This window comes from Lycorma delicatula, chromosome 13 (genome assembly GCF_047948215.1).
Source record: "Lycorma delicatula isolate Av1 chromosome 13, ASM4794821v1, whole genome shotgun sequence".
Lineage (NCBI taxonomy): Eukaryota > Metazoa > Arthropoda > Insecta > Hemiptera > Fulgoridae > Lycorma > Lycorma delicatula.
The window spans coordinates 14,005,651-14,025,374 of record NC_134467.1 but is presented as its reverse complement, the minus strand read 5'-3'; the positions used below and the strand labels follow the sequence as shown (position 1 = coordinate 14,025,374).

The 19,724-nt window shown below is 33.5% G+C and overlaps 1 protein-coding gene across 1 annotated transcript in view; it reads left to right on the top strand.

The window, feature by feature from the left end:
- LOC142333647 (uncharacterized) overlaps nucleotides 1-19,724 on the top strand; it is a 199,288-nt gene that overhangs the window by 153,179 nt on the left and 26,385 nt on the right. Inside the window, exons 2-3 of the mRNA XM_075381026.1 lie at nucleotides 11,228-11,440; nucleotides 17,334-17,472. Of these exons, the coding sequence (XP_075237141.1) occupies nucleotides 11,228-11,440; nucleotides 17,334-17,472 (352 nt within the window). The remainder of the gene's footprint in view (nucleotides 1-11,227; nucleotides 11,441-17,333; nucleotides 17,473-19,724) is intronic.

Below are 19,724 nucleotides of genomic sequence, written 5' to 3'. Positions count from 1 at the left end.
GCGATGTTTCTTGTTTACCTGATGAATTATTTCATCGTAAAAGCTTATAAAGACATTTGTGAGTGGGAATATGAAAATGGAAATGGAAATCTGTAGCGTATGAAAAATACAATGTTTGAACGGGATTCGAACCCGGGACCTTTGGATGAAAAGCCGAGATCCTACCACATCGGCTATAATAGAAAAAAATAGTGGTAATAATAATAAATATATATATATAAAACTTAAATGAAAATGAGACTTTGATAGATGACTAATGTTTATAATAAATAATAAATTAACGGGTTTGTAGTTTTGTGTTTTGTTTTTTTGTTTTTTAAATAAAAAAATAAATTGGTAATAATAGATACATAATGGAATACTTACAATTTAAACAGCTATGTTGTTATTAAAGAAAAACGTGACTTGTAAGAATAACATTATGAAAGAATAAATATACCTTTTATTCTGTCCATTTAACTTTTAAATCTCTTGCAAATTAATTTTAAATTATTTTTATCTCCTGTACGTAATTTTTTTCTTTATAAACTGTTTTTACAAAGTTATATTAAAACAAAAAATAACAATCTTATAATACGTCGTTTTGATATTAATATATAATTTACATAAATAATTTGAGTATATAATTTAAATGTATTTATAAAAAATAATAATCCTTATACTATCTTGATGGATTATCAGTGTTTCCCAGTTTAACCTTTCTTTATAAAATGAGACAACAGAATGATTTTTACGCCTGGTTTTATATTTATACCATCCATATTTTATCTTAAAAATGAAGGTTTAATTCTCTGAAAAAGATTTTATTATAAAAATGACAGTTTGAACTTAATTAAAAAAAAGTTGGCAATAAAGTTATTATACTTTTCTGCCGTCGGTTATTTATTCTTATACATGAAAAAATGTTTAAAATAAAGCTTGTGTGCACTTATGTCCTCGCATAAGATACTTCTTTGGCTGAATAAAAAAATATTTTTTTTACGCGTTCAAACGAATTTGAACTTAGTCAAACGATGAACAGACCGTGAATAAAAGTTTAAATTTTATACAGTTTAAAAAGTATTGAAGTATTCGTTGCCGTATAAAACAAAGTTCATCGAATATATTTCGATTAGTTTAGTTTCCATTAATTTTGTTTTTGATAAATTTAAAATTTTACTCATTTGTGCTATTCCCTGTGTCATTAAAAAATACGAGGGTAACTCAATTATTATCCGCAATGTAGTTATAAATTTTATTCCAATACAAATAGGAAACTTACATGTACATCATTTTTCAACATAGTCCCCTTGCATTTCAACGCACTTGGTCCATCGTTGCACAAGCTTCCTGATGCCCTCATAAAAGAAGGTTTTCGGTCGAGCCGCGAGCCAGGAATGCACCGCTTCTTTCACCGTTTCGTCCGAAGTAAATCGACGGCCCCTTAATGCCTCTTTGGACCAAACAAGGGGTAGTCAGAAAGGGCAAGATCAGGACTACACAGAGGACGAGCCGGTACGTCAAAGTTGAGTTTCTGGAGCGTTTCAGCAGTATGGGCAGCGGTATGTGGACGGGAATTGTCGTGCAACAACACGTCACCTTTCGACAGCAGTCCTCGGCGTTTGCTTCGAATCGCAGTCTTCATCTTGGCAGTAAGCATCTCACTATAACGCTAACTATTTATTGTCGTGCCCCTTTCCTCATAATGTTCCAGTACTGGGCCTTGTGAGTCCCAGAAAACCGTAAGCATCATCAGTTTTCCTGCTGATAGTTGGGTCTTGAAAATTTTCTTGTAGGGCGAATTTGGTTGTTTCCATTCCGTACTCTGACGTTTACTCTCCGGCTAGTAATGATGTACTCACGTTTCGTCACCGGTAATGATTCTGTCTAAGAAGGTGTCCCGTTCGATACCATAGCGATCCAAATGTTTTCGGCAGATATCAAAGCGCATTTGTTTATGCGACTTTGTGTGTCGTTTTGGGACCCATCTTGTACAGACTTTATGAAAGCCAAATTTGTTGTGGATGATTTCGTAGGCAGAACCGTGACAATTTAGCAGACGATGGCCGCTTCATCGTCTGTCTAAGAAAACCGTGTCACGTGTACGCTCAATGTTTTCCTCATTTGTGGCGGTAAACGGTCGTCCGGACTCTTCGTCCTGCGTAACACTTGTCAGACCGTTTTTGATTTTTCAATCTATTCGTAGACACTCCGTTGCGGCAACACATTGTTCCCGTACTGTACCGAAAGTCTTTGATAAATTTCGGCCACTGATACACCTTCCGACCACAAAAATAGATCGCTGAACGTCGCTCTTCTTTGGTGCAGACAAAAAGCGGTGCAGTATCGCCTGGCTTTTTCCAAGTGTATATTCTTCTATTATGATTTTTAAATCGGGTGTTGGCAATTACTAAATTATACTTCGTGCAAAACTCTATAAGTCGGTCCCCTCTTTCATTCCTTTTGCCCAGCCCGTATTCACCCACTATATTTCCTTCCTTGCCTTTTCCAATGCTTGCATTCCAATCTCCAACTATTATTAAATTTTCATCTCCTTTTACGTGTTTAATTGCTTCATCAATCTCTTCGTATACACACTCTACCTCATCATCATCATGGGCGCTTGTAGGCATATAGACGTGAACAATCGTTGTCGGTTTAGGTTTTGATTATATCCTTATTACAATGACTCTATCGCTATGCGTCTTGAAATACTCCACTCTCCTCCCTATCATCTTGTTCATCACGAAACCTACTCCTGCCTGCCCATTATTTGACGCTGATTTAATTACTCTAAAGTCACCCGACCAAAAGTCGCCTTCCTCTTCCCACCGAAACTCACTAATTCCTACTATATCCACGTTTACCCTATCCATTTCCCTTTTTAAATTCTCTAGCATACCAACCTTTTTTAAGCTTCTAACATTCCACGCTCCGACTTGTAGAATGTTATTTTTTACTTTTCTGGTGACCCCCTCCTTAGTAGTCCCCACCCGGAGATCCGAACGGGGGACTATTTTACCTCCGGAATATTTTACCAAGAAGGGCGCCTCCATTATTGCTTTTGAAAATGCAGAGAGCCACATTTTCTTGGAAAAAAAAAACAGCTGTAGTTTTCCATTGCTCTCAGCTGCGCAGTACTCAGAGGACTGAGTGATGTTGATATGGCCGTTTAAGTCGTTGTGACTCACGCCCCTAACAACTACTGAAAGAGCTGCTGCCCTCTTTCAGGAATCATTCCTTAGTCTGGCTCTCAACAGATACCTCTCCGATATGGTTGCACTTTCGGTCCAGCTACTCTGTATCCCTGAGCACTCAAGCCCCCTCACCAACGGCAAGGTCTCATGATTCATAGAGGAGGAATCCGTGTATATAAATATATATTTATTACGACCCTGTTAAATATATATTTAACAGATTAAATATCTGTTATGTTTTAAACACTTGCTAATCACTTAATTGCATTAAACAGCTGACTGAATTAAACACTACATACATGTGCGTTCAAACTGATCCACTCGGGCCTGCGCAATCTTTATGGTGTGTTACATCGGCGCACGCAACTTTCGTAACTTCCTGACATCAGTTTTTAATAACGCGCCAAAACAAGTATAATTTCAAAAATTACAAACAAAATCGATATTTTAAAATCTTTTCTGCTCTCCCATCACCGAAATCACCACTCAAAAAAATCTTTTCATTTATTTACTTTTATTATGTTAAACGGAAGAAATTGCCATTGAAATGTACAACCAATAAAAAGTTACATAAGACTTCATTTTTTGTGGGTAGGAGAGAATCATGATGAAATTTTATTATAATATTATTATTAAAAGTTTAAATAAACTGTAAAAGCTCTTTAAAAAAAAAAAACTTGGTAAGGCTGTGTCGAGGCGCACGGCCGTTAGTTTAACGTGAAACGTTGCAGCTATCAACTTCCTACAAGTACTAAATAAATGAAACGCCGCTACATTTTCACCGGGAAATTTAGTCTGAAGAAAAGGAATGTTGCAAGCTTTCGCTTGCTTTAAATCTCTGTCGAACCAAAGTCAATCACAAACGCTGCAAGAGACCAAACGGATTGTTTTCAAATCCTGTTTTGCCCGCTTCACGCAAATGGTCCTGCATCGCATCACTTCGACAGATGTATGGGTGTTATCACTCGTTACGTCCATTAGTTTGGGTACAGCAATGGTAGAAAGGCCCGCGCCGTCGACGTCGTTCACTGAGCGCACCGTGCCAGCTTTTCGAGTCTTCCGAAACAGTCTTGCTCGGCACCGGACATCGGGATACCTATGCGTGGCCCATAACTTCCTATTTCCAACGATATGCGTAATTTATAATTCCGGCTTGCTTTTGCGCGAGCCGGAGCTGACATGTTGAATTTTTATGTCTTTTTACACGTTTACTTTAATTTTTTACAAATAAATATTGTCCAAAATACTTATCGATATATCTATAATTATCGATATATCTCGACAAACTCTAAACACACACACGAATCACCACGATATCACGTCTAAGTCGTCAGCTAAACTGAATGGAAATGAGCGAGACCGCCAGTTTTGGCCTATCTGTGCTGTGCTTCCTCCCCGCTAACCCGCTCCCCTGTGACGCAAACTCAAAGTCGTATCCGTGAGCTGACCATGTAAGTTATAAAATAACACCGCATTTACGTCTCTAATAATTAGGGAGTTATTAAGGCAGGATGATATAGAACTTTTCGTTACGGTACAAATTTCTGTTCTGTTTCGGTGTGATTTTAAAAACGTTTCGCGTAAAAATTAAAAAAAAATTGGTCATTTTTTAAAGTTTAATCGGTTCATCTATCCCTAATATTGTCCTAAAGTAATTTTTCAACTCCTGGTTTTGATTACTTCAGCGAAAAAGAACCGCTTGAAAACGTATCGTCGGATTATCACACAGAAAACGATTCATTTTTCGGAGACGCTTTTGTATCCTTAGAGAACATATACAAGCATTTTCTTAAAACATTCCACATCGGTATTAGTAATTAGTTTATCGCTCTTCTTAAATGATTTTTTAGTATTACACAGGAAATACTACCTGATCCGTTCAACGTCTTCTTCCGACCCTCGATCAACCGTACTTTTCCCTTTACAAGATTCGGTAGTTTCAAACCGATTGCGTCATCGGCGAATATTATTACTATTTGAGGGATCATAATCTAACTTTCTACGGAACACTATTCGAACTATAACTACAAATTCGCATGTATAAAATCTAGTTTTCTTTTCAGCAGCCGCCATCTTTGCTAGTAATGCTGACAAGCGGAAAGATAGGGAATCAAACTACAAACACGCGTGCGACTAAAACTTTGCTGTTTAATTCTGGGTCTTTAATTCAATACAGTACACCTAATCCAAAAAAAAATACTATAAAAAATTGTTTTATACACTCAATTATAATGATCCATATTATATACAGAGTGTCCCATGGAGAAACGGTAAAAACCCTTAAGGACATGTTCTGCTGGTGAAAATAATCAAAAAATTGCATATAAATATACGTTTGGAAACGCGCTTTGTTTTTAAATTAGGCAAAACGAAATATTTCACCCGGATTTTAGCTCTTCTTATAAAAAGAAGCCTTATTGAAATTTTCTGGATTCAAATTAAGGAGTAAAGTTGAAGAAGGTTTCTTATACAATTCGAGCTGGAAAATTGGATAAAACAGATCCCAGAACTTTAACTCGACTAATTTCTAAGATATTCGATGTAAAATATAAAATTTGGTATCGAAAAACAAGTTTATATGTTTGTAGCATAATAACTTTGTTAAATGACTAATAAATGCGAAATATTTAATAATAAAATTTTTAGAGAATTTAATTAAAAGAAAATACAGCCAATTAAAAATCGTTTTTTTATTGAAGCAAAACAGATGAAAAATAGATCGAAAATTGTATTATACTTTCTGTACCTCGTAAATTATTCTTAATATAGCAAAACAAAAAATAAAATAGTGTATAATGTTTTTTTTTTTTTTTTTTTTTTTGTCTTCAGTCATTTGACTGGTTTGATGCAGCTCTCCAAGATTCCCTATCTAGTGCTAGTCGTTTCATTTCAGTACATCCTACATCCCCAACAATTTGTTTTACATACTCCAAACGTGGCCTGCCTACACAATTTTTTCCTTCTACCTGTCCTTCTAATATTAAAGCGACTATTCCAGGATGCCTTAGTATGTGGCCTATAAGTCTGTCTCTTCTTTTAACTATATTTTTCCAAATGCTTCTTTCTTCATCTATTTGCCGCAATACCTCTTCATTTGTCACTTAGTGTATAATGATGATGACTGTATTACAATCGAAATAACCATCCGACTTTAGATTTACATATTTTCCAGTCTATTTAAATAACCGTTTAACATATTTCTTTATTCGTTTTTATGGAGGCATTAATTGATTTTAATTAATTAATATTAAAAATAAATAAATAATTATTAATTAAAATGTAAAAGAACAATAATTATTTTATTTCCTTTACATCTATACTTATCTTATTGTATTCCATTTATGTTAATATAATACATCACAATGCAGTCGAGTGCATTGCGTCGCATTGGATTACCATTGCCATTGCATACCATTGTAATCGGTAATGGAGTGAATGTAAATGCAATTAATGGTGTACTTTTTAAGTTGTATTAACACGTAATTACAAGTTGACCTCGATACAGCAGAAAAGAACAGAAATATACAGACTGCTGATTTACACTCATTATTGTACTACATTATTGAATAATTAAACACGCGAGAGCGTAAACACACACACACACACACACACACGCACGTATATATACATGCGTACATATATACACGCGTATATCTATATATGTATATATATATATAATGATATATTATAATGAACAGGACTTGTTCTACAAATGAAAATGAAGAAAACCACTCGTGTAAGTATTCATTCAGAAATGTTTCGTTAAGACTTAAACTCGTTGTTATTAGCTTAATTTTTGCTCCAAAAATAAAATTAAGTCGTACTAAAATTCATAGGAGTTAATTTCATAGTTTCATATACGTTTTACTGGAAAAGTGGGTAAAAAAAGTTCTAGAATTATCTGTAAATAATTTTATAGAAAATTATTATAAAACATTAAAAATTTTTGTTGTCAAATATATATATATTTTTTTAATTTTCTTGCATCGCAGTAATAAAAAAGTATAGTAATCAGTCAAAAAATCTGATGTGGACACCACATGATTTCCTTGTATGTCTATTAGATTACATATACGCATTTTTAAAAAAATGAAAACTACATACGATTTTATTACACTAATAACTTCTGATTTTTTAAATTTTTTATTTTTATTATTATTTATTGTACCTTTTTTTTTTATAATCAGAGATTAATAATTATTAATAAATCAATATATTTAAATTGAAAACAAAAAAGGTTAAAAAAAGGAAATAAAGTTGCATTCGAACCGTATGTCTTCCCCTTGTAAGATCCAAATATTTAATTAATTAGAATTTTATTTGACTATAACTCTGGAACCGATTAAAATAAATACCACTTATGATATATCGTTGAAAAGCTCTCAATGAGGGCTTATTACTGCAGTTAAGAAAGTCCAAATTCAAAAATTTGGATTTTGGTTTTTTTTTAACAATTTTGGTTCAGTCAATTGCAATGAAAAGGGGAGGTGCACAACTAGATGTTACAACAGTCCTAAATCCAAATTTTCAACATCCTATGGCTAATCGTTTTTTGAGTTATACATACGTAGAGACGTCACACCGAAGTCAAAATGGATTCAGGGATGATCAAAATGGATATTTCCGTTGAAATCTGAAAACCGAAATTTTTCGCGATCACAATACTTCCTTTATTCGTACAAGTAAGTAAAAGGAAAACAAAAAATTGAAAAGACAATTTTTTCGGGGGTTTGCCCCAACTTAAAAATTATAAAATACTATCTTTTTATTTATTGCATATTTTTTAAAGAATTTCTTTAAGTCTTTCTAGATGTAGTAGTAAAGTAAAAAAAAAGAAATGTTTGAGGCACTTTCTTCGGGAAGAATTGCCTCGGTTGCTTCAATATATTCATCAAGCGCCGAGACGCAAAGTATGCTTCCAGCACGATGACGCGCCTACCTACTTCTCCGGTCCCGTTTTCACTCACTTAAATTATCATTTCCTTAACAAATGGATCGATCGAATAGGTCCACACTTTCTGCCACTATGATCGCCTGATCTAAGACTTTTGCGTCTGGGTATGAATAAAAAATATTGTATACAAAACAAAAATACATTTTAGCGAGCAATTAATTGTCCGTATTTTGGATGCGGTTGAGCAACGTAACGGCAGCCCTGAAGAACTAAAAACAGCAACAAAAGCAGTAGAAAGAGTCCCATGAAATGTTTTGAAAATTCGCATTTTTGAGCATTTATTATAAACCGGTACGTATAATTCGCTTTGGTCTATTGTTTAAAATCTATTGTTGTAAAAAGTCTAAAATCCACAAAAAAATTTATTTTGGGCTCTTTTATACATTTTTGATCCAATCAAAAAAAAAAAAAAGAGGCGCACAACTAGATGTTCAAAATTTCAACATCCTGTATTCTCCTGTCACCGGTTGCATCTCTTCACCGCTACTAGATCAAATGTTTGAAATCAAAGATCAATACACAGTTACAAATTACGGTTCCCGGTCTAAAAGAGCGCAAGCAGGTCTAAGGGTAAATACCCCTTTGCTCGTAACAGGAACTTGCGACCAGGATTCGTTGCCTTTTCACCGCGATGAGGGGGGTGCTCGAACTCTCCTCTGAATCCCTGTATAAAGGATTATGAATCGTTTAACAATAAGGTAGCAAAACCGTTCTCAAACAGCATGCTTGTGAAACTGGGGAAGGTATACATTCGACCACCAGCTCAAAAATAGCACTGAAAAGGACTTTATACAACTGCAATCTCTGCTCGTGAAAAGAGACCAGACTAATCGTTTTTGAGTTATGTGAGATACATACGTACGTAGAGAAGTCACGCCGAAATTAGTGAAAATTGATTCAGGGTTTGTCAAAATGGATATTTTCGTTGAAATCTGAAAATTTTAACGATCACAATACTTCCTTTACTTCGTACAAAGAAGTAAATACGTTTTTTTTTTTGTATTTGTCGACGTTTCATGATTAAAAACGAATAGGTATCACCATTTGTAAGTTCCCTATTACCTTCCTTTCCTTTCAAGAAAGAAGAAAGAGGGAACGAGCCCAGCAGCCATCAGCCCAGCAGTCGCAAGCCCAGCAGCCACCTGCCCAGCAGCCACCTGCCCAGCAGTCACCTGCCCAGCAGCCACTGACAGCACAGAAGAGCGAAGAAACCTGCACTATCCCCCGTTCAGCCCTTCGGGGCTTCGGGAATTACAAGGTTAATGGTATGTAACTTCGGTTACTACCAATTCTAGGAAAGTGCAGGCCAAAGAAGAACGAAGAGGTCTTCGGGAGAAGAAGAGGGAGAAGATGAAGATGAAGAAGAAGGAAGACCAGCCACTCGTCTCAACATCACGGACTGAAGTCCGGAACAGAGCCCAGCAGAGATGCGTCCTGAAGGGCAGCCATACCAGAAGCGGATGAAGAGCTTCTAAACATCCTCTCCTTTTCAAAACTTACAATAAGATAAAATAACCCAGCAATTGCGACTCCTCCGGAAAAGGGGACGCATTGCTCCCTCCTTACAGGTAGTGCCCCGTTGTGGCGTATTCCTGCTAGCCTATTAAAGAGTAAGCACCGAAAGGACTTCAGTGGACGGTCTGAAGGGGAATTACGTCGGGAGGACAGGCTTTATAAGCCTAGCCTTCCGCGGTCAGCCCGTAAAATGGGTCCGATAACGCTGGTTAAACAACGGAATTGGAATGCAATTAAATCCGTCTTAAATTCACAAAAATAATAATAGACAGAAATTGAAAAATTAGATCCGAGATTAAAAATAACCTTTTAAAAAAAAACAAGCCCGATTAGAATGATCCAGCAGCAAGGGACTCTGTCCAGGTTCTGCGATAAAGTAGGGAGTAATAGACTCCTGCCAACTTTGCATTCCATTCCATTCCATGATTAAAAAAAAAAACAAAAAAAAATGTGGGTGATAATATTCGTACGTAAATGTGTTAAAGTATTTAAACTTTAATAACTTATGACTGGTTAAAAAGATTTTGATGAAATTTGACATAGAGAATCGGGTGTACGGGATAATTTTTTTAGTAAAATCCCCGAGTGGATACGGGCCGGCCTGGGTGCTTATTTCACTAATATAGGCGCTTTGGTATCTAGCCCCTCCCCTTAACTGAGATATTCGCTGTTAGGATGAGAATGGATGTGTGGAGAATTCTGTTATGTGGGAGGGTTTGACATCGACCTCGTTCCCGAAAGCGGACCAGAGCAGTGAGAGAGTATATTTTTAATAGAGACATTAAATCTGTGAATCTGTTTTTTTTGATTTTTAAATAAATCAAAAGGACTTTGAATAATTTAATTGTATTACAAAATTGTCGTTGCTGCAATCAGCTGTTTGTTTCATCGGTACGAGGAATAGTATTTCTGATGTTTAAAGACTCAATCAAGTGATGATAAACGCATAGTCTAATTAAAGTTTGATATAGGAAGAGTTTTCGTGTAAAAACTTCAGTTTTAGATGAAAGCACGGGGATCGCGCTTCCACAAATCGGTTAATTCGAGAGGGGGGGGGGTTGTAAGTTATGGCAGATGGTCGTGGTTGGAAAAGGCCGTACGAAAGCGATAGTAAGTTGTGTTAGTACATTGATGGAAATGTCTGACGAGGCATTTGCTTCGGTGGCATCCTGATAGAGGCCAAATTGATGACTATGTTGTGTTATCAAGTAAAAGGCGACCTCCGGTAAAGCCAATCAGGGCTAGGAATCGAGGGCGTGATATGATACTGGGATCGTCACAATACGTGTGTCTTCCTTTACAGGGGTCAGGATTGTAAAAGCTTGGATGAAATTCTCTTGTAGTATCTCAATTTTTTATCTAAAAATTCCCAAGTTCGATTCCCGATTAGGCTTGGAATTTTTTTTATACGATAAAAAATGTCTATATTATATTTACATATTCATAATTAAGGTTTACGAGATAAATTAATATTTTAAAAAAACTTGTGATCAATTATTATTTTAATTAAAATTAATATAAAAATTTTTAATTGAAAATTATAATTTTGTAATTAATTTTTATGTTTTTGTTTTTTTTGTAGGGGTGCATTTGCATCAGTAAGAAAAGTACGTAATCTCGAAACAGGTCAAGTTTACGCGGCTAAATTTTCAAATAGAACACGTTATGGTGAAAATTCAACTGCAGAAATATACCACGAGATAGCGTTGTTATCACTTTGTTCTCCATCACCGCGTATAGTTAAACTTCACGATGTATTTCAGACATCTGATGAAATTATAATTGTTATGGAATTGTAAGTATTATTAATTTATAAATATATATATATATATCTGTGTGTGTGTGTGTGTGTGTGTGTGCGTGTGCTTGTGCGCGCGTGTAGCTGACAAAAAAACGGAAAGAATTACAGGATCTATTGTAAAAGTGAAAATAAAGAAAAAATCTCAAATAAAAATGGATGCAGAAATTCTTGTTCGTTTTCAATTATAGTTGACAAAAACTTTCGCTCTGATTTTTGTTCAAGGGTAAAAAGAAGCCGTTGGAACTTAAATTAAGGGGTAAATTTGATAGTTACGAGTGGGTTTTGACCTGAAAAATTGAATAAAATAAATTCCAGAATTGTATTTCTAGTAATTTTTTTTTTGTTAGATTAAAACAAAAAACATTGAAGTCGCAAAAACACAATTTACTATATCATCAGCAAATCGTAGCATGTTTATCTTTTCACCTTGTACTGTTACTCCGAATCTAAATTGTTCTTTAACATCATTAACTGCTAGTTCCATGTAAAGATTAAAAAGTAACGGAGACAGGGAACACCCTTGTCGGACTCCCTTTCTTATTACTGCTTCTTTCTTATGTTCTTCAATTGTTACTGTTGCTGTTTGGTTCCTGTACATGTTAGCGATTGTTCTTCTATCTCTCTATTTGAACCCTAATTTTTTTAAAATGCTGAACATTTTATTTCAGTCTACGTTATCGAATGCCTTTTGTAGGTCTATAAACGCCAAGTATGTCGGTTTGTTTTTCTTTAATCTTCCTTCTACTATTACTCTGAGGCCTAAAATTGCTTCCCTTGTCCCTATACTTTTCCTGAAACCAAATTGGTCTTCTCCTAACACTTCCTCCACTCTCCTCTCAATTCTTCTGTATAGAATTCTAGTTAAGATTTTTGATCCACGACTAGTTAAACTAATTGTTCTGTATTCTTCACAGTTATCTGCCCCTGCTTTCTTTGGTATCATTACTATAACACTTTTTTTGAAGTCTGACGGTAATTCCCCTTTTTCATAAATATTACATACCAGTTTGTTTAATCTATCAATCGCTTCCTCACCTGCACTGCGCAGTAATTCTACAGGTATTCCGTCTATTCCAGGAGCCTTTCTGCCATTAAAATCTTTTAATGCTCTCTTAAATTTAGATCTCAGTATTGTTTTTCCCCTTTCATCCTCTTCTTCCTCTATAACACCATTTTCTAATTCATTTCCTCCGTATAACTCTTCAATATATTCCACCCATCTATCGACTTTACCTTTCGTATTATATATAGGTGTACCATCTTTGTTTAACACATTATTAGATTTTAATTTATGTAACCCAAAATTTTCCTTAACTTTCCTGTATGCTCCGTCTATTTTACCAATGTTCATTTCTCTTTCCACTTCTGAACACTTTTCTTTAATCCACTCTTCTTTCGCCAGTTTGCACTTCCTGTTTATAGCATTTCTTAATTGCCGATAGTTCCTTTTACTTTCTTCATCACTAGCATTCTTATATTTTCTACGTTCATCCATCAGCTGCAATATATCGTCTGAAACCCAAGGTTTTCTACCAGTTCTCTTTATTCCGCCTAATTTTGATTCTGCTGAGTTCTGAAAATAAATTCCAGAATTGTATTTCTAGTAATTTTTTTTTTTTTTTAGATTAAAACAAAAAACATTGAAGTCGCAAAAACACATTTTTTTTACTTTTGTCGTAAAATAACTTTATTAAATTGGATAGTACATAAATAAAATTTTCAAAAAAAATGTTTGGAGAATTTAATATTGAGAAATTTTATACAATATCAATTGGACACAAAAAAGAATTTAAATAATTTTATTTTCATTTCACAAAAACGGCCACAACTTTTCCTGTTACACCGGTCAAGTTATTACATTTAAACCTATTAATTTTCGTTTTCTAAAGCTTAAATTTTCGTTCGATCATTTTCCTAATATATGAAGCTTTTTTTTAAATTTCAATATAAGATATTTTCTATATACAACTCTATGCCTAAACATATTTATGCTGAGCTAATGTATTTTTCAAGCTTTTATATTCTAGATCTCGACGAAAGAGATGTGATGAACAAAATGTTTCGTAACTTATTTTTACCACTCTTTTATTAACTCGCTCTTGGACATTTTCAAGTCACTAACATTTTCAAGTCGCTAAGGCGCCCGTAAGTTATTAAGTGAAAAAAAATTTCCCATGAACTTATTGAAGTGTAGTCGTTTACATTCCTATTTTCTTAGTGAAAGTTAACCGAGCCTGTTTCGGTAAGTTTTGATGTAAATTCATACAACTTTATAATACATAATTTTACCAAAACGTTTGGCTTTACCTACTATAACACCCGACTGGAGCTAAATGATAACACGCTATTAGTTGTATAAACAAGTTATATATACATATGAGGGTGTATATTACCGCTTCTTGTGGTACCCGTCTAATAATATTTTTAAGTGCCCCCGGGGCGCCATTCGAAAATTGGGGAAGGGGTGCGATGGGATGCCACCGTAATATCTCGGCAACCGCTCGTCCGATTTTCACGATCAAAACGACGTATGTATCAGCAGGTCGAGCGCTAACTGTTTAACGTATCGGTTACTATCTTGATAAACCGGATCTTGGTTATCCGGAAATTAAATCGTTTAGCCTTATGTTTTGATTGCATTCATCCACCGTTAAATGTACCGATCCGATATTTCGCTAAATACGCTCAAACCTTTGCGCTAGCGCAGTTATAATGTATAAACTTATGAAGACTAAAAAGTAAAAAATAGAATATATATAAATAAGTTTTTCAAACAGCACTCTTAAATTAAACGCAATAAAAGGTAAAAAATAATTTTAGGACGGTATCTCAGAATGGATTTGACAACAAGTTTAGACGGTTATATGTAAGATTACGTGAAAGTCATAGCTTCAAATTAAAAATTTGATGTTTTTGTCAGTTTTTTTAATATGCATACTGAATGGCCTAAAGAGTGGGGTATTATTATTACAAAATATTAATTTTTTTAATTTTTTTAATTTTTTTCAGAAGATAGAACATTTAAAAAAAAAAGCTGATAACATAGTTGTAGGACTATCCTGTCACGCGTTTTTTTTCTGATGAACGGCTTATACATACAACTTAATTTGAAATATTTATCATTTTATTTAAATATAATATTTTTCTACAACAGTTGTACTTCAGTGCTACTTTACCGCACCTTGTGGCGACAGGCGGTACTATCGGTGCAGTATACCCACTTAGCCACTAGGTTAGAGCATTTTTTAGGGGTGGGGGTGTGATTTGGGAAAATTTATTTTTTGCAAATATTAAAAATGAGACCTTAATTAGGCGAAATCTTGAGATACTGAGATTAATTTTTCTCTGCAGTCTCACCTCCTTGACATCAATTTAATTGGATCAGTGGCCCATATACAGAAGTAATCTGATCAACTTTGGTAGAAAACTGGTTCACTAGTTTTGGAGATATAAGACTTTAATTAGGCGAAATCTCGAGATAACGAGGGTGACCTCGCTCTATAGCGTCACCCTTTAGATCTTTTTAAGTTGAAAATTTAATGGCATCAATGCCCCGTATGTAGAAGTAATCTGATCATTTTTATAAAAAAATCGGTCCAGTAGTTCTGGATATATAAGGTGATTTAGAGGCCAACACTGAACACACACATACGAACATTAATATCCCGGAAATTTCCATTCGGGTTTTTGGGTTCCTTACGTGTTAAAATGTCAAGATCCACAATATGAAAACTGCTTATCACCAAATTGGACCGATTCCCTTTTATAGCTATAGCTTTGGTACCGCGAAAGACGGGAAAGTAAAAGGTTTTGGTATTCAGTACTTAAAAATTTTGTTATTTTAGGAAACCTTTTAGAAGACTAGTCCTTAGGGAACAAGAAGATCCCAACTTTTTCGACACAATTATCTTTTTTATTTTTTTTCTTATTGTGGAATTAATTTTTGATGATAAAACGCTATTTATTTATTCATGGGAGTCTACTGAGACCCAAAATTTTTTACTAAGAATTTTGATTTTACTCAGTTAACCTTTTAACAACATATTTTTTTTCTTTTAACTAAAAAATAATTTGATCATCGGTGTTAAATCGTACCCAATTTTTTTAAAGTTTTTTTTTTAATTATTTTGAAAATTGTACTGTACAAATATTGCATAATTCAATCGTTAATATTAAAAAAAATATTGTATATTTGAAATAAAAATGTTTCAAGGGCTAAGCCGATAAAGTTATAAAGTTTACTTAAAAAAAAAAAATTAAATTTAATTACAATTTTTTAAGATTTTGGGAATTTTATATTAATTACAAATAAAATTTCCAAAAATAAATATTTTCAAGGAATGTGTGTGCGTGCGTATATATATATTATTATTATTATGCTTTTACGGCCAACATGGGACCACTTAAGTCGATTTTAGTTGGATCTTTTCTGAGAAAAGCGTGTTATTTTACTCTTTCGAGCTGCCCAGTATTTCTTCATCCGTTCAGATCTTACTTTCTTTTCTTCATCCGTAAACACCCTCTTCGTTGTATTTTGTCGTTTGTCTGTCTTTTGTTTAAATCTAATGCTTTTATCTTTTAGCTTTGTAATTTTTCCAGTTTTATTCTGTAGGTCGGTCAGGGAAATTCCCAATTCTTTCATATCTTCTCTAATTTCTTCGATCCATCCTACTTCTAGCTTTTGGAACCAGAGCTTTTCAATGATATTTCTTGACAGTCTTGTTTCCGGTGTCCTTATGAGATGACCGAAGAATGAGATTCTTTTTTTCCGCATAGTATCAGTAACAGGCTCTATTTCTCGATACACCACCTCGTTTGGCACAATCCACCATTGGCCTTCTTTTTGGTGTTTTTTATTGATACACGTTCTGACAATTCTCCTCTCTATTTTCAGAATTTTTTCAATTCGGTTTTTCTGAGTGATTTTGAAAAGGGTCTCGCGTCCGTAGGTGACTTCTGGCTGTACTACAGTTTTATAATGTTTAAGTTTTGTTTTAGCAAAAAGGCATTTTTTGTTATATGTTGACCAAGTTAATTTTTGGGATTTAATCATTTTATTTGTCCTGTTTTGCCATGTCACTTTTTCATTTAAATTATAAGTTATTATTTCCCCTAGATATTTAAATCGTTTTACTATTTTAATTTTCTGATTGTTTACCGTAATGCGCTCTATTACCAGAGGATCTATGGCCATCAGTTCAGTTTTTTCTAAAGAGATATGAAGCCCTATCTTTTGTGCTAGGTTTTGAAGGCTCATGATTTGTGTTTTGGCTTCTTGAATATTATTTGCTAAAAGAGCGAGGTCATCTGCAAATCCTAGGCGATTTAGTGTGATGGAGTTTTTCTTAGTACCCATTTTTATATTTTTGGGATTTATTTCATACCATTTTCTCATGACAAATTCGAGGGCGCAGTTAAAAAGGAGTGGTGAGAGGCCGTCTCCTTGCCTCAATCCATTTTTTATGTAGAAGGGTTGAGAGAGTTCACCTCTGAATTTCACTCTGGACTGGGTATTGGTTAAAGTTAATTTTATCATGTTTACGAGTTTAGGGTGAAGGCCCAGGTTTCTCAGAATATTCAGCATGGATGGTCGGTGTATACAATCATAGGCCCTTTTAAAGTCGACGAAGGTGATTATTAGTTGTTTTTTCCGTTTTTTATATAAGTCCATCATAAGTTTTAGGGATATTATTTGCTCCGGGCAACCTCTCCATGGCCTAAATCCCCCTTGGTATTCCCCAAGTTCCAGTTCAAGTTGGTCTTTGCGTATATATATATATATATGTGTGTGTGTGTGTGTGTGTGTGTGTGTGTGTGTGTGTGTGTGTGTGTGTGTGTGTGTGTTTAGTTACTTGCACTTATACAAGTTTTGCTATTTAAATTGCAGCGCTCCTGGTGGTGATATGCAAACAATAATTGATGACAATATTGTACCTTTTGAAGCAGATGTCGTTCGTTTTGTACAACATGTTGTTGAAGGATTAGTATACATGCATCATAGAAAAATTGCTCATCTAGACATTAAGGTAAATATTACACTTATTTTAATATAAATAATTACGTAAAAATCGTTTTATTTAGAAAGAACCTTAAATTGGATTTGAAGGGAAGGTACAGCTGTCGAGTGGTTTACATATAAATAGAGGGAAATGCTTGTTTGATGAAATGATTACATTGATGGTACAGTTCGATTAAGTTGAGTACAGGTCTGAGCATGCGCAGTTACTACTAAACGTCTTAATGTTCCCCTGATTCACAATATTTGTACATTTGTGTAATATTAAAAATAGACCTCACTGAAAGTCACATGCCGGTACTTTTTCCCGTTACTGATAATCCCTCAAATCCTTTAACGCTGAAATTGGAATATACATTTCTTTTTATAATTACGAAAATTTTCTTTGTAAAACAAGTAAAACATCCATATTTATAAAATGGATGTGTAATTATATAAATTGTATTTTATTATAAGCTTTAATCTCTTATTTTAAAATTACTGAAATCAACTTTTGTATATATATGAATATTAAATTAAATGTAATTTATTTAAGGGGTATACCGAAATGAAACGACTAGCACTAGATAGAGAATCTTGGAGAGCTGCATCAAACCAGCCAAATTATTGAAGAAAAAAAAAATAATATTATAAACTGGTACATAAAATGCACTTTTGTCAGGTGTACTGTTTCTAAATAGAATTCGAATTTTGTTAACTTTTATTTGTTTTATTCAACTTATCTTACACCATTTTTTCATAATTAAATTCTCTACAATTTTTCCATAATTTTTACTATTAGAATAAGTTATGAATGTCCCGGGAGAACTTCGTGATACATTCTGTATATATACGCGTGTATATATATTATTTTTTTTTTTTTTTGCTTGCTTGATAAATTAATTCACTACAAAAACTTTTACGTGGGGATATGGAAATGAAATTTTTTAACGTATGAAAAATCCCATGCTTAACCGGGATTCGAACACGGGAATTCCCGGATAAAATATCGAGAAGCTATCATTACGCCAAGGAGATCAGCATATTATTTCATACATTTAAATCTTTCTCTTAAAAAAAGATCTTTCCCATAAAAAAAAAAGATGGTGCGTCGATTTGTTTTGTTGTATGTATTCATATTTTTATTTTTACTGCTATTAGCGCAAAACGGACCAACGATGGTGCGCCGGGCGGCTACGCGCACCACACAAACGAATCATTCGTTCGAACGATTTATCTAAAATTATATTTATTTTTGAGGATAAAAAAGGAAAACATTGGAGTTAGACCTGTGTTAAAAAATCAAAACTCAAGCAACAACTTTAAAATATTCAGGATTTTGAAGATTTTTCTTGTTGTTAGTAAGCGAAATTCGTGAACGTTATTTAGTTATAATTGGTAAAAAAAAAATTTAACAAAATCATTTATAATGAAATATAAACCATGTAACATTTTCGCGGCGAGCCATAAATACACTTTTTTATAGTCTTAAATAATTAATATTACTTATTCACATTTTTTCAAACTTATAATTAATTGAAATGTATTGTATAGTTCAGGTCTGAACAAGGTTCTGTATGACAGTCCCCCTTGATACATCCAAACAAATGGAACTAGTATCTTTTCTTTTTCTTTTTTTATCTGTTGAGTAGAATTTCTAGTCGTTTCTGTCGTGATTTGTTTAATTTATTATTATAAAAGATTTATTTATTTAATATAATTTATAATTTTTTAACGTCTAATTTTATTAATCCTATAATTTTGTTCTATCATAACTTCTACATATGTTAATATATTTTATTAAATCGTAAAAAGAAGGAAAAAGTTGAATTAGATTTTTACTGGAATATTATAATAATAATAATAATAAATTAATTCATGATTACGAGACCACCCGGATTTCTTGTCTTTATCTTTTTACTCGTTTATCTTGAACAATTGTCCTTATTCCTTTACTTATTTCACTTGTTTATTCTTTGGTTTACTTTATTTCAATTCAAATTTCACGTCGTGATTATATCGTTTAGTTATTTACATTATACGGATGTTTGAACGTATATACTGTGTATTTTCACGTACCGAACAATGACCATTGTTTTTATCTAAATATAAGTTACAAAGTATATTTTATATTATTTATTAATTTATGCAATTATGTATTTATATTTACGTTATTATTATTATTATTATTTTTATTAAAGTTTTAAATTAAATTATTCGATGTATTCTAATTTTTGTACGAATCAATCTGTAATTTTCTAATCTTAAATCTCTAATTTTTGT